Source organism: Theobroma cacao, chromosome 7, assembly GCF_053813885.1.
Source record: "Theobroma cacao isolate CCN51 chromosome 7, ASM5381388v1, whole genome shotgun sequence".
NCBI classification, from domain to species: Eukaryota; Viridiplantae; Streptophyta; class Magnoliopsida; order Malvales; family Malvaceae; genus Theobroma; species Theobroma cacao.
Genome location: NC_142645.1, coordinates 34,502,509 through 34,517,385, shown reverse-complemented (window position 1 = coordinate 34,517,385; position 14,877 = coordinate 34,502,509). Strand labels below are relative to the sequence as shown.

General features: G+C 34.4%; 1 protein-coding gene across 5 annotated transcripts; it reads left to right on the top strand.

The window, feature by feature from the left end:
• Positions 1-4,843: 4,843 nt before the first annotated feature.
• Positions 4,844-14,717, top strand: LOC18594871 (thiosulfate/3-mercaptopyruvate sulfurtransferase 1, mitochondrial). Of its 5 annotated transcripts, XM_018125135.2 has the most exons (13): positions 4,845-5,016; positions 5,094-5,172; positions 5,985-6,179; positions 7,148-7,207; positions 7,336-7,398; positions 8,274-8,398; positions 8,514-8,676; positions 9,016-9,075; positions 10,043-10,101; positions 12,301-12,382; positions 12,859-12,922; positions 13,993-14,060; positions 14,252-14,717. In XM_018125135.2, the coding sequence occupies exons 3-13, from the start codon at positions 6,063-6,065 to the stop codon at positions 14,348-14,350; spliced, it is 960 nt and encodes a 319-aa protein (XP_017980624.2). In that variant the 5' UTR covers positions 4,845-5,016; positions 5,094-5,172; positions 5,985-6,062; the 3' UTR covers positions 14,351-14,717. The 5 variants fall into 5 exon arrangements, with proteins under 5 accessions (XP_007022597.3, XP_007022596.3, XP_017980624.2 ...); XM_007022535.3 differs by having other exon boundaries at positions 4,844-5,172; positions 5,991-6,179; XM_007022534.3 differs by having other exon boundaries at positions 4,844-5,172.
• The last annotated feature ends 160 nt before the right edge of the window (positions 14,718-14,877 follow it).

Sequence of the window (14,877 nt, the reverse complement as noted above, 5' to 3'; positions counted from 1 at the left end):
GTGTTATCGTGTCTATTTCTAATTACGTGTTTATGGAGGTCAAGGTTTCACAAACCTATTGGCTTACCACCCTTAAATGAGGTATACAATGTTCGCAATACATCCGCCAATCTGAAGCTCACCAATTCCACTAACCAATAAGTCAAGTACCCCAACACTATATAAATGTACTCCATATCCTCCAACAATTGTTGTAGGTCTTCTCACGCCTCGGGTCAGAGAGTGATGGGGGTTTGAGTTTCATAAAGTTTGCTAATGTCACTATAATATGCCCCCATTCTAATTCAGTATAAGGTAAGTACTCTGATTCCTACAAACTAGAGTCAACCCATTATTCGGGGTATCTTTCACCCCCATTATGGAACACTACAAACTCTTATGCCAAATTCTATAGCCTTACTACCAAATCTTTTATAGTGATGCCTCATACAATTCGATGGTTGCCCCCAACTCCTTCAAAACTATCACTAACATACATCTCACTAGGATCTATATCTTTGGCACGCTTGGTAGCCCTATCTCTTTTATGACTCCTAGACGTGGATGCTCGTGGTCTCTCAATGGGCTCATTTAGGACATTTTGTGCTCCCATAGCTCTCGAAGTGGCTTTCATCTTAGGCAACATCCTTAATCAAGACAGAGCAGACACTAATTCAAATTCAAAATTTCAAAGTCAAAAAGGGGCTTATTAGCTAAGGACTTGGGAATTCGTGCAGCCTCCCACTCATGACTTATGTTGCAATCACAAATCATGAACAAGATTCTACACTAGTCTCAACACTTCGCTTATAGACATAGAATAGCCAAAGACATTTTATACTTAGGGCATTAATACCAAGCTTGTCACGATGCAAACTTGGGGCTATGATTGGTGCATGAGTCCAACAAGTGAAACTAGTGAGACCCGAGCAAGCCTTAAATCCAAATCAATCAAAATATCAAATAATTGGACAAACGTTTGTCCAAATAAGAATATGCACCACAATTTCTTATATATGTATCAAAGTTCCCAACATCTTTTATAAGCAATGCATTATGACACGTAATTTAATGTATCATCATGCTTAACCTAAAAACAGAAATGCCTCCAAGCACCATATACAGAGAATGCCATAACTTGGGGCCAACGTAATAGGTCCAAGCCTATACAAAATCCAACTAAAATTATATGGCAAAGTAATGCCTACATAACCCAAAACAAAGTGAAAACATAACCAAAATCTAAACCAAACTCTGTGAAGTGGACTTGTCAAAGGGATATGCCTACTAGATGTCCAAATGCCCATATAAATAACACACTAATTAGTCAACTGCCACTAGGGGATCTCTTACAGTCTATTTATAAAATGCCCATATAAGGAACATGCTAGTCAATCAACTCCCACTAAGGGATCTCTTATAGTCTATTTATCTACACAAGGTGACAATTACATTAGGATGAGTCCTTTCATAACTTAGGGAATGGAAGCAAAGGGAAATAAGCCAAATACGAAAGAGTTGTTATAAAATAATTAATTATAGAAACATGTAATATAATGCATCCATAATGCAAAACAAAAATATAAAAATAGTACATCTTCAATCAAAAAGATTATTTAAAAGTCATCCCAATACATATATCAATAATCCAACTCAGAATTTTTGCGTCTTTACGCAATATAGAATCATCCTCTTAAGGTGCAGACTAAAACTTTTTGTAATTGTCAACCAAACTACACATTTGTAATCTTAGCCAGTCCATCACATGGCCATAGGTGTGACATAATTGGTTCAAGCTTAACTTAGGGGCTGTCACGAATGCCATGTCCTTTAGATGTTGCAAAGTTTCCAAAGATAACAGATTTAGAGCTACTTATGCGTTACCTCAAAGCACCTTGATACACAAATTCACATATATCTCAAATAAGCACAAACAATTCACTTGCCATAGTATTTCACACATATAGCAAACATATCAAATCATAGAAATCTCAAGGTCAGAGTGGTCCTCCCCTAAAAATATCATAATCATTGTCCGATGGCCAACTAATGAAATAACAGATCACGCATGGCGTTGCAGCAACAAGTAGAGAAACAAATCATGCTCAGTGTTGAAGCAACCAATAAAGAATCAAATCACGCTCAGTGCTTAAGCAACCAGAAAAGAAACAAATTACATTTAGTGTCGAAGCAATTGATGAAGAAACAAATCACGCTTGATGCTGAAGTAATCGATGGAGAAACAAATCACGCTTGGTGCTGAAGCAATGGTAAACAAATCACATTCGGCACTGAAACAGCCAATAAAGAACAAATCACAAGGAAAGGACATCACTCTACCACAACCAAATCAACATCCCATAAGGGTACCATGTCAATAATATACTCATGTCCCCCAAATTTATACCACAAAACTCGTATCAATTGATGATAGTATAACAAGCTTAATAATCTTACAATTATATAGAACAACAATCTCATTGTGCCATTTCAAATCAAAAGTATCAAACTTATCATATACCATATCTAGCCGTAGAATTTAGCATCCTTAATGTACCGTCATAGCAAGCTTAATCAACTATCTTATATAATTTCACCATTTCATCATCTCATGCAAAGCAAAATTGACTAAGTCATAAACTATACACTAATACAAAACCAATTCACCTATAAGCCATCATGTAGCTTGCATACAAACAAGTAAAATTCGCAAAAACCATTGATTATCTAAATACTTTGAAGGGTTTGTTTCCCTTTTTCAAATCATATTCATACATAGTTATATAGATTCATAAAGCCTTTAAAGAATCAGAGTTAATACTCACACAAACCAAAAATTCCAATTCAAATGTCAAACATCGACCTAGGTGTGATTCTTCTACGCCATTACGCCAAATATGCATTCATCATACCAACATTTATACATATATAAATACACATATTTTTATACAAAAGCCTATATTTATTAAATTAGAGCCCCGCTCACAGTGACAAACAATGCTCCACTAGCAATTCCAATCACTAATTGTAACCCAACAACTAATCTTAAGCCTTCCTTTGTTCACTGACAATCTTTTAGGTTGGCAACAAGCTTCAAGCCTCAACTTCCTCTTACACAAAGCACACAAGGTAGCTTCTTAACCTTCAATATTGTTTCAGCACATAACTTAGTTAAATCTCCATCTACTTAACATTCAAGCCTAATTTCTAACTCTAAAGCTAGAATGGTTAAACCTTTACCTTGTGGACTTACTTCAATTGAAAAAATTTCCAAAACTTGGTACCTAGTGGCAAAACCACAAATCTTTTAAATGGAAACAAATTTCAAAGGAAACAAATTGATTAACTTTTTATTTGAGCTATTAGGAAGCTTAACCTTACCTCAATGGTTGTTTTCTAAGCTTTAAAACACCTCAAATAATGCCCAAAATCAAAAGGGAAGCTTGGGGTTATAATGGTAGAGTAATGAGGCTGAGTTTCCTTTTTTCTTCAAATGAGAAGAATGCTACAAGCCTTTCTTTATTTTTGTATTCCTATAGGCATGTATCTATAGATTCATGAATCTATTGATACATTCTTATGATTTTTCTTCAAATCTATAGATACGTGTGTTAATGTATCGATAAAAATTCAATAGAATGTTTTCTGCCTCATATCTATTGATAAATTAGGGAATCTATCGATACATTTTTCACAAAATGTTCCATTTCCAAAATCTATCGATACATTTGGTAATTCTATCAATAAAAATTCAACAAAATGTCTCATAGTTCAAATCTATCAATACACTCTTGAATGTATTGATGGAAAATTTATAGAATGCTTCCCCCTAGGCTTTTTTCCAAGAATTTATCGATACATTCTCTAATATGTCTATAAATCTTATTTCGAAGCTAAATTTTCTAACATTTCTAACTTCTTAACTTCGAATTTCAAAGTTCTTAATCATTTTCAACTCCAACCACACCTTAATTCAACCATAAAACTCCTAAGGTTCAATCAAACTTCAATATACTCAAATCATCAAACATATCACAATATCTTCGCTTGAGTGTCATAGCTTCACTTGTTAGAAACTTATGCACATATAACACCATCCAAAGTCCTCAAAACATGTTAAGACTTCATAATCACATTCAACACAACAAATTTCAAGTTATTACTTAACCAAATTCATATGTAATTCATATCAAAGTCGGGGGTGTTATGCCTATTCTGAATTGTTGGGATTTCAACAATACTTCTAATGTAGACATTTTACTAGTAAATTATTACAAATTGAGAAGTTGTGATACGTGGTATAATAGCAAATTAAATGAGATAAAGGAGAGGTTAAAATAATGAGATGTGACTTGGCTTTTCTTTAAGAAGTAATAATATTAAGGAATCAATCTCTTTTTGCATTTATGGATGATCAAAACAAAAAACTTGAGTTAATTCCAAAGTAATATACTACTAAATGGAAATAATATAGTGACTTCTTTGCATTGAATATTGTAACAATGTCGTATTTGGCTTCAACTACATCACAAATGTTATTTGTAGATATATCACAAATTTCAACATCAACTATATAAAAAATTTTGTAAACTCAATACATTTTGGGAAAAATACAGCTCCTATGTAAGTCTTTATAAAATTTTATAAACCTGCTGCATAGCGTGGTCAAATTCAAATATATTTTAAAATTAAAGTTAAATTAAATATAATTTTTTATTAATATAATAATATTGCCTAGATAGATCGAGCTGGATCTAAAAATACTATCCAGGCTCTGGCCCAAATCGGGCCCGACGGGCTGGCTTGCCAGTGGATAGGCCTGCCTCAAATGCAATGCCAATAAGAGTAGTTATCATCCAAACATACCCCATCTCCATTCTAATCCCAATTCCATATTGAGTTAAGACGCTTTCTCGTCAGTCTCCACTACCGCTACTTTCAGCAGCAACAAAAACATTGAAGCTGCAAAGGCACATAGATATCAAAGTCAGGCCTTTTTTGGCTTCTTTCTCCAAAGAATCTGGCAGCACAAACAAAGTAGAGTCTCTCTCAACAACCTGAAACACCTTTTTCTATATGTTTTGTGCATAAATGGCATCATCTCTTCTCTCCAGAACTCTCTTGGGTCACCGCTTGGGTCAATTCTCATCCTCTCTCACACACAAACCCCTGATTTTCTCTTCTCTTTTCAATGTAAGCAACAATCTCTTCCTCCTTTTTAAAAGAAAATGGTCTTGTCTGAGTTTTTCTAATCTGTGGTTTTCTGATTGTCGTAATCGGTTTTGCTTTCTGGGTATTTCATTTTCCCTTCTGTTCTTTCTTGTTGCATGTGATCAATTCATCACTTTTGGAAAATGGGTTTGAGTTCTGATGTTTTATTTTATTTTCTTTCTTTCTTACCCAATGGGTATAGTGCTTGGACTATTGTTATGGCGAATTTTGTGTTTTCTTTGAATAATTATAATTTTTGTTTCAATACTCTTCGTGGAATATTAGTATGTACGAAACCTAATGGAGATTAACGTTTTTTAAGCTGTTTTATGCTCGACGATATAATCTATGATACGTGTTTTTATTTGGTCTGATCATTCAGTTTGTTTGTAGTTCTTTTGTTCCTATTTTAACGGTATGTGTGAAGTTCTTCATGGTTGTTGGTTGGCTGTTGTTTCATTGATTCTTATAAGATGTTTCAGTTGGAAATTTTTTAGTCTGTTTCTTGCACTGAAATTATGTGTTAGGTATATCTAATGCTATAATGGCTGTTTTTGTTTTGGTTTATAAGTGAAATTTGGCTACTTTGAAGAATTCATTATCATGGGAAATTTTGGCATTTGATATTTTGAAATTCACTACTCTGTCCAAGTGTACCTCTGATGATAACTTAAAATATTAAACTGTGTACTGTGTTTGGAAAGTTTTTATTTCTAACTTTGAGCTATGGCTTTCGTTTCATTGTACTTTTTATGGTCGTCTGGCCCATATCTTATTTCGCGTTTTGTTGTTAGTTGCAGAAGAGACAGCTTCACGTACAGGCTGAGCCTACCTATACACCATATAAAACATCTGGTCGGCCTTCTCGTTTTATGGCCTCCTCAGCAATTGACAGAAGAATTAATTTTTCTACGCAATCTCTATCCACAAATGATACGGTCGTTTCTGTTGATTGGCTTCATGCTAATCTAAGGGAGCCTGATATGAAGGTATTTGAATTTATATATGGACCAGGAACCCTTTCAAAGCATATGCTTAGTCATTCTTGTTACTTTTTGGAGTTTGAAGTAATGGTTGTCATGTATGACATCATGGTATCATTTGTGTTTGCCACTTTTGATACTCTATCCCCTCATTATTCTCTGTGTACATAATGGCATTAGGATATATTTGTATATTTGCTGATACTTAAGGTTTTGCATGAAACTGATTTGGCACGTTCTTAGGCATCACCTGGCAATTTTATCTATCTATTTGGTTATGAATTTATTACCAAATTAATTTTCAATATCATTACTCTTGTAGTTATTGTGACTCCTTAGGAAATCTAGATGTTAAACCTTGATCTTATCTCCTCATTATCTATTTCCTACTGCTGTTTCATTGTTACAACCAGCCCTAAATCAGTCTTTTTAAACATATAAGAATAATCTATCAAAATGTTATTAAATCCATGTTAAAACAACTGCCAAATTCAAGCCCAGCTCTAAATCCCTGTTCACAAAACTGAAAGAACTTCTAAACAGCTAGCTATCATACATCAGGTTTCCAAGGGCACGTTTGGGTTTATTTGTTTGTCCTCAAATTTATTTTATTGAAGGAAAAGAACATGTGTTCTTGGGAACATGAACTAAATCTGTTTTTCTTTTGTTTTCTTGGTAACAAGACATCTGTGTATCCCAATTGAAAAAAAAAAAAGGAAAATTATAAAGTAAGTAAAAATTGTTATAAACTACAAATATGTGCTCTCTGAGATAGGGGATACTTTGAGAACAGTTTCCTGAAGACATTTCTGAGTTACTAAACAAACAAAAATTTTGCAATCTGAGAATTATTGATAGTGTTGTGAAAACATTGTTATGAATTCTGCCTTAAGCCTGTCAAGAATTTATTAGCATATGGTGTCTTTGGAAAAATTGTTTTTTTGTCAATTGATTTCATTATTTATTTTATTCAGGTACTGGATGCATCCTGGTACATGCCAGATGAGCAGAGGAATCCTATTCAAGAGTATCAGGTGCTGATCTTTTACAATATATTTTGGTATCCCACACTCAAGACACTTAAGTTCCTCAATTCCTTTCTTTTAATTCCAATATTTTCAATTTCAAATGCATTTCTGTAAGACATCGTTCGTCATAGCAGGTTGCTCACATTCCTGGTGCTCTTTTCTTTGATGTTGATGGAATAGCGGATCGAACTACAAAGGTGAGATGCCTTTTATTAATTGATTAGTCTCTCTTGATCTCTCGGGTGCTCTGCTTGCTATACCACTGAAGTGGGTAGAAGAAAATAATTTGCATAATTCTTCGTTGCTTCAAAACCTTTGTCTTACTTTTTCTTTTCTCTTGATATCCTGCTGCTTCCCGCTTGGTTCTGTGAAGCAAGGACTTGCTTAGCAGTTAGAATCAATTTTCTTCTTTTACTTCGACGGCTTATTATTTACTTAAATGTCTTGAATGTGTCATGAATTTTTTTTTTTTGGGAAAAATATCAATTTCATTCAATAAACAGGGAATGAAAACAATTCCCTGTAAATTATCCTTTTTAATGTCTTGAAAGCATCATGATTATTTAAATTATCCTTTTTTGGTGTGGCCTGACAGAATTGTTGTTCTCTTTCACAGATAATCTGTTAATGTATTTTACTGGATGTATGATGTGTTATTGTTAATAAATAATCTACAATATTTTTGGGAAAGGTAGTAGATATTCAGGTTTTCTTTCTTTCTTTAAATGTTCCCATTTTTCATAATAAAGTTGTGCCTTGTGGGAGGAAGATTTGAAAAACTCTTTTCGTAATTATTTTTGGCCACCATTAGGCAAATTACATATGCCATAAGATTGCGGTTTTTCTTAAAAAGGTAAAAGAAGGTACTTTGACAATTCTAGAATAAACTTTATAACTTTATATATGCCTTCCTTGAATATTCCCTGTAATTTGATTCAAACAAATATTCATGATAGTTGTTACATGATGTATTAACATTGAAGATACTAGGTAAGTGAGCCTTTGAATAACATATGAACCAGTTCATTAATCATATTTGGCTTCTCTATTTAAAAACTGTTACTTGTGTCAGTTGCCACATATGCTGCCATCTGAGGAAGCCTTTGCTGCTGCGGTGTCTGCTCTTGGCATCCAGAATAATGATGGACTGGTTGTTTATGATGGAAAGGGAATTTTTAGTGCAGCACGTGTCTGGTGGTGAGTAGCATTCTTGATAATAAGATTATGATATCTTCTGAGCCATCTCTGAAATGGTTGATAATTTTTTTCTGATGTCAAATCTAACAAACTTTATCCGATTGATAATTGAAAGGATGTTCCGAGTCTTTGGGCATGACCGAGTATGGGTGTTAGATGGAGGCCTCCCAAGGTGGCGTGCATCAGGATATGATGTTGAATCTAGTGCTTCTAGTGATGCTATTTTGAAAGCCAGTGCTGCCAGTGAGGCTATAGAGAAAGTCTATCAGGGACAAACAGTAAGTTAGTTCCTTCCTGATCTCTATTTCTCTTATAATCTGAACTTGCAATTATTGATTGGGATGGAGGGGCTGGGGAATGGTTTCCATGCTACAAGATGTGGCTGTTGCCAGGGAGTTGTTGCTGCCATGTTGTTGAAGTGATACCTCTTAAATAGAAGCAAGCAAGATTATTGGAAATACTAAGGACGTCATTCAGTAGCAATTGGCAGTTCAGTTACTGGGTTGCAGATCTATGATCTGAATAATAAAATATAACCTTCAATTCTCTTACGTTTCATTTTTATAATCTTATACTCAATAGTTTTAGTTGCTTCTGCATGTATCTTTGTTTTGCAGGCTGGACCGGTCACATTTCAGACAAAATTTCAGCCACATCTTGTCTGGACACTCGATCAGGTTAAATTTCTAACCTAATTACCTAATATTTCTGTTCAACAAATAGAATTATGGTTTTGCTGTTTCAGTTTAGTTTAACTCCTGAAATGTTGCTCGGTAATGATTGAAATTTTAAAGCGGATTCACCTTCATGACCAGATCTACTGTTGTGACCTTGCAGTAACCATGATGCAGGATGTTTATGATGTGATGAACCCATCTGAACATTTATTTGCATTCGCATATATCACACTATAATTTACTATGGTCTGATAAATGAATAAATTTTTTAAAAAAGCTTCAAGCTGAATAGGACAAATATAGAATTTTAGACATTATGAGTTTATATCAGTGGCATAAAGGAAGAGCATGCCTGCATATGTGTTATGAGATTAAAAACTAATGATTGTTTATATAAAGTGGTGAATTCTTTATACACATTGGTCTGAGTTGATTAGCTGTCTTCTTTATATGTACTTGGGCTTGATAGTGTTGCACCATTTTTAAATTCTGAAGAAAAATCTGTAGAATGCAATGTTTAACAACCAAAATTTATTTCTGTAGAAGTAAAAGGTGGCCTATGTAATGTGTTTAGTTGGTGATCTTGTATGTGCAATGTATAACAACCTAAAATTATTTCCGTAGAAGTAAGAGGTGGCATATGTAATGTGTCTAGTTGGTGGTGTATGTTACTGACTCTTCATTTTTACTAACATATCTGCATCAGAAAGATAGTGGATGCTTTTTAAAGCTCACATAGTTATAAAGTTAAAATAGTCTATGTACGCAATGCTCACAAACAGTTGAAAGTACTTGTTGGGGCACGTACCATGTCCAGCACTCAAATTCAACTCTGAGCAGCATAGATGTTCTATTTTATGGCCATGGCTGTGATGACAGTCCATCAGTGGACATAAATTCCCCATTATTTGAACACATTCTTAATGTCATGTTAGATCATACCTTCTGTCTTTTTTTCTTTTTTCAGGTTAGAAGAAACATTGAGGAAAAAACTCACCAACATATAGATGCCCGCTCCAAGCCCCGGTAATGCATAATCTTATTTGATTGAGTATATTTGACTATGTTTTCTTAGTGTCTGTATGATATATATGAATTTAATATGGTAAAAATGCTTGCTGTTATAGGTATTGAATAATTTTGCTTTCCTTCAGCGCTCAGTTCTTGTAGCTCAATATTTCGCCTTGTGTTGTTGACAATGAGCAGAAATCAACATGTCTGCCATATTAGTTCCTTGGAAATGCTGTAAATACAATCTTAAATTAACTGAATTTCAGACCTAAATGAAATTTGTTTTCATAATAATTGATGTAAGTGGCATGTGACATAAGGTGTGGGCTTGTTGTTGCATTTTTAGTCCACGAGAGCATAATATGCTTCTTAGATTGTAAAGCAGAGGCTAGCTTTGAATCTACTACAGGACTGAAATTATTGCAATAGATATCAGGGTAAACTCAAATCTGTGTCATTATTATTACTAATAAAACTCATAAACTTCTTTCATGTTTTGGAAATTTGTCTAAAACCAGCAAAAACTAGAATCAAACTAGATTCTGAGTGGAATGGATACTATTGGTTGGCCTATTAGGGTGGTTCTAGTTGCCAGCATGATCCAGGAGCCCCTTGTTTTTTCTTTAAAAAGAAGAGACGCGTTTAGTGTATTCTAGGTGTTGTATCAGTCTAATCAACTCAAGTAAGCCTTAATCCCTATCTAGTTGGAATTGGCTACCTGAATCTGTTTTCTACATTCTATTCAATTCAGGCTGTCTTCTGAAATATTAAAAATGCTAATCCTTTTTTATTGCCTCAATAACCATTGTTTATCTTTACCATTTTTCCCTCTTTGTGTTGTCCCTTTTCTTTCTGCTTCAACTAACCTACCCTTCTATTTTAACACACCCTATATCTATGTTGCCCATGATTAATCCATTTTATAATTGTCCTTTAGTTTCTCCTCAATTGGTGCCACCTCTACCTTCTTTTAAATGATTCCATTTCATGACCCACATCCATCTCAGATATCTTCATTTCAGCTGCACCCATATTACAGATATGTTGTCTTCTAACTGCGCAAAGGCTTAGTACATTAAAGCCCAACTGGTTTTATGGTGTTATAGTATATCCTGTTGAACTTGGCTAATACCTTGTGATCACATGATATCTTAATAGCACTTCTCGATTCCATCAGCTTTTTTTAATCATATGAATGGTTACATCTTGAAATTTCACTTCCTAATATAAAAGCCATCATTAACTACATACTGAAAATCATCACTCTTTTGAGCATCCCAATATTATCTCTACTATTTTGTTACTGTGGCATAACTTTGTTGTCTTTGACACTATTATTTTTATTTTTGTTTTTGTTTTTAGGTCTTTTTCTTTTGGTTATTTTATTATAGTTGTGCTCAATGGGGAATTTTGGTGCAATTAGATTTTCATATTTATTTATTTTTCCTTAAAAAAGTTTAGCTCAAGAAATAGATGTTCACCCTGTTCCTTATTCTTAGAAACCATAGGACCTGCCATTTCACTGTGTAAATGATCTCTTTGCTTTCATTGGGTTCTCTTATTGTCTTTTCTTTTGGAATCAAATTTCTGTTTTGGGTTCATTTCTCTCATCACTGTGCAACCTATCTAAGTAGATTAGGATGTCTCGACATCTTGGATGTTGATTTGATATAATGAGGTTTTTGATGTTTCCTGGCCTCTGTGCCTGACTGCTGGTATCAAGAAAAAGAGTCATTAGTGTGGTGGAACAAGCCTTCGGAAGTAAGAGATGAGGTCAATGAATGGTAGAAAACTTGACTAGAAAAGTTAGCTGCTTGAGTAATGTGATGCATTTAGCAAGAACGGTGAATATCAGCAAATTTAGAGGAGTAGAGCAGTCTTTATGTGGCATAAGTGCTGACTCTTGGCAGCCTATATCCTCTATTGTTTGAGCAGGTTGCTTTGTTCATTAGTTTTTTTTTTTTTAATTTAGTACATAAATCCACACTCACACAACATACATAAAATTTTGTAACAGGATTTTTGCCTTTCAACTTTGTAAATTTTGAAGTAAATGTGCCTCATGGGCTCCGATAGAGGAAAGCCCATGGGGCCTAAAATTCAACCATATAAAGGCATATAAGTTGGGCTGATATGTTGGACCTCCTTGCATATCAAATCCTTTTGTTGTTTTTTAACACTTTTTTTTTTTTCCTGTTTTGGTGTTTAATGCAGATTTGATGGTGCTGCACCAGAACCTCGCAAGGGAATAAGAAGTGGCCATGTCCCTGGCAGCAAATGTATTCCTTTTCCCCATGTAAGCGATAAAAGATTTTCATATTTTACTTGCATGCTATGAAGAGCTGATGCGTATGTAGATTTCTGAAGTCCTAATAGATACCCTTTTTTTTTATGTCTGTGAGAGAGAGAGAGAGAGAGAAGGTTGGTTGGATGTGGTGCAGGATGATTTATTTTCAAATTAGGAGCACAAGGGGGTCTCTCCGAATCTCTTTTTGGTGTCTGCTGCATGAAGTTGTTGATGCACACAGATGTTGGATAAACATGCTGGAGTTCTCTTGATTATTTACTGGTGATATAGGAAGTGGCAACATTGTAGTTGTGAGAAAAAAAAGGGAGAAAGAAAGTCATAAGTCCAATTTGGTCGTTACCTTGTTTTGTCCAATTCTTTGCTCTTGCCTTTCACTCTCTTTTCTTGTGTTTGTTAATATGGTTTTTTTGGATTATTTTCTGGAATAGTCTATTAATTTGGTCAAGTTTGGCATTTCTTTGCAGATGTTGGATGCTTCACAGACACTTTTACCCGTTGATGAACTTAAGAAACGATATCAGGAAGAAGGCGAGTACCATTTACCTTCCTTTCTATCATTGTTCCATTCCCCCTTTCTTTTTATTCTTCCCAAATTCATTATATTGTGGCATCCTTAGTATCTAATAGTTGCAATATTAGGTAGATTGTCAAATATGTGCATAGTTGAATAAAATTTTCACCATGGTCAAATTAATTGTGGCATTTTAATCTGAACTTGTTTGTGTGCTTGAAATATTCCTTATACTAAGGCATGTTATTCGCTTATGTGTATCGTATCATCTGTTTGTTTTTAATGTGTATCATATATTGATTTTCTATTAAAATGTTGCATTTTTTATTTGATTTTTGTATTAATATGTTGTATTTTTTCTTCAAAAAAAAAAAATTCATCAATTGCTCTTTTATTTTTTTTATCTCTATCATATATTGATTTTCTATCTCAGAAATCCCTTTGCTTGATTTATACAATTAAACCCCCAACAATAGCCCCCTCATCAACCAATATCAGTGTAAAATGTTAATATCTGCTCCATTTTATGCAATCTATTATATGGGTTTAAGGATTGAGCTATCTAATAAATAGAATTTTGAATCTTTAGCTACTCCAATAGTTCATTCTCAATAATGGAAAATATTTGTTGAGTTTTTCTGTCTCATAATGATGTCAAGGGCAGCTCATTTGCAAGAGGCTGCAAGTTTCCTTGATTGAGCAATATGAACTGCGCACTTTTTTTTCTTTTTGAAAAGCGATATAAACTGCACACTTGACTCTGTAACTTTACTGATTTCAGATAGAAAAATTAGACACTGATGCCTGTGGTGTCACATCCAATTTGGTTGTGGGACATCCACACAGTTCATAACTTAACCAATCTTTCAATATGATTTTATGTGGCTTATGATGCCAGCAATATACTGAATGTGCTTTTATTCTGCCTCTTGATGAATCATCTAGCTTTGCCATCGCCCGTCTCTTTACTTTTGCTTGTAAAGAAGTTTATATTTCATGTTTGTTTATAAGAAGTTTTGTGGTTGATCTTGACATTTTTGTATTTTCCAAGCGAACTGATGCTGACTAATGACTTATTCTTCTGCAGGCATCTCATTGGAAGGCCCTGTTGTTACTTCTTGTGGCACTGGTGTAACTGCTTGTGTTCTGGCATTGGTACTTTCCCTTGCTATGTGTTACTGGTCCATCTCAACCTTTATGTTTAACATTTATCCATATTCCCCTTAAACCTCAGGAGGGGGAAAAATAATGTAGTTTTTCAAACCGAGTTCTATGCACTCTTTCTCTTCTGCTTGGAAAAGATAATACTCTAAGATAGTTATGTGTCTCATGCTGATACTTTTCAGGGCCTCCATAGACTTGGGAAGTCTGATGTTGCTGTGTATGATGGATCTTGGACCGAATGGGGTGCACAATCAGACACACCTGTTGACACTTCACTGTAAATCTTAATGCCACCTGGTCAAAATGTTCAGAACAAAACAGCTTGAGATTGGCAAGTTCAGTTCTCAGATTGTGAAGAAAAGGGGTTGAATCTATAACAGTTGAATATCATTCATCATTTTTGGTTTCCATTTTGCACCTGTATGGTAACTTCAGGTCCACACTTGGTTTGAAAACAGAAATGTTGAATTCTAATATGTCTATGAAAAATGGTGTTTGCTGTTCACATGAGCTGACAACATAGGATTCTGCTGCGAGCAATCACATTTTTAAGGCAGCAGATGACTCATAGGAGCTTATGACCAGTGTTGGAACATTGGTATTGGTCAAAGATAAATAAATAAGCAGCAGCAGCATAAATTTCTTTTCTATTCGTTGTTAATTTTGAGCCGTCAGGTTGTTCTTGTTATGCGCACTTGAGCTTAAGATCAGGTAATTCTGCTCCGTTGGTGCCCATTAAAGGGTTGAATGAAGGAATGTGAGATAAAGACTTGAAAGCATTTCGTGAAGGTTCCTCTTTTCCCTTCAT

What these genes read in the sequence shown, in the direction of transcription:
- LOC18594871 (XM_007022534.3), top strand. Translation starts at nt 5,071, where the DNA reads ATGGCATCATCTCTTCTCTCCAGAACTCTCTTGGGTCACCGCTTGGGT. An exon ending in ATCCTATTCAAGAGTATCAG is followed by an intron (nt 7,208 to 7,335) that starts GTGCTGATCTTT and finishes TCGTCATAGCAG; the next exon opens with GTTGCTCACATTCCTGGTGC. An exon ending in AGTGCAGCACGTGTCTGGTG is followed by an intron (nt 8,399 to 8,513) that starts GTGAGTAGCATT and finishes GATAATTGAAAG; the next exon opens with GATGTTCCGAGTCTTTGGGC.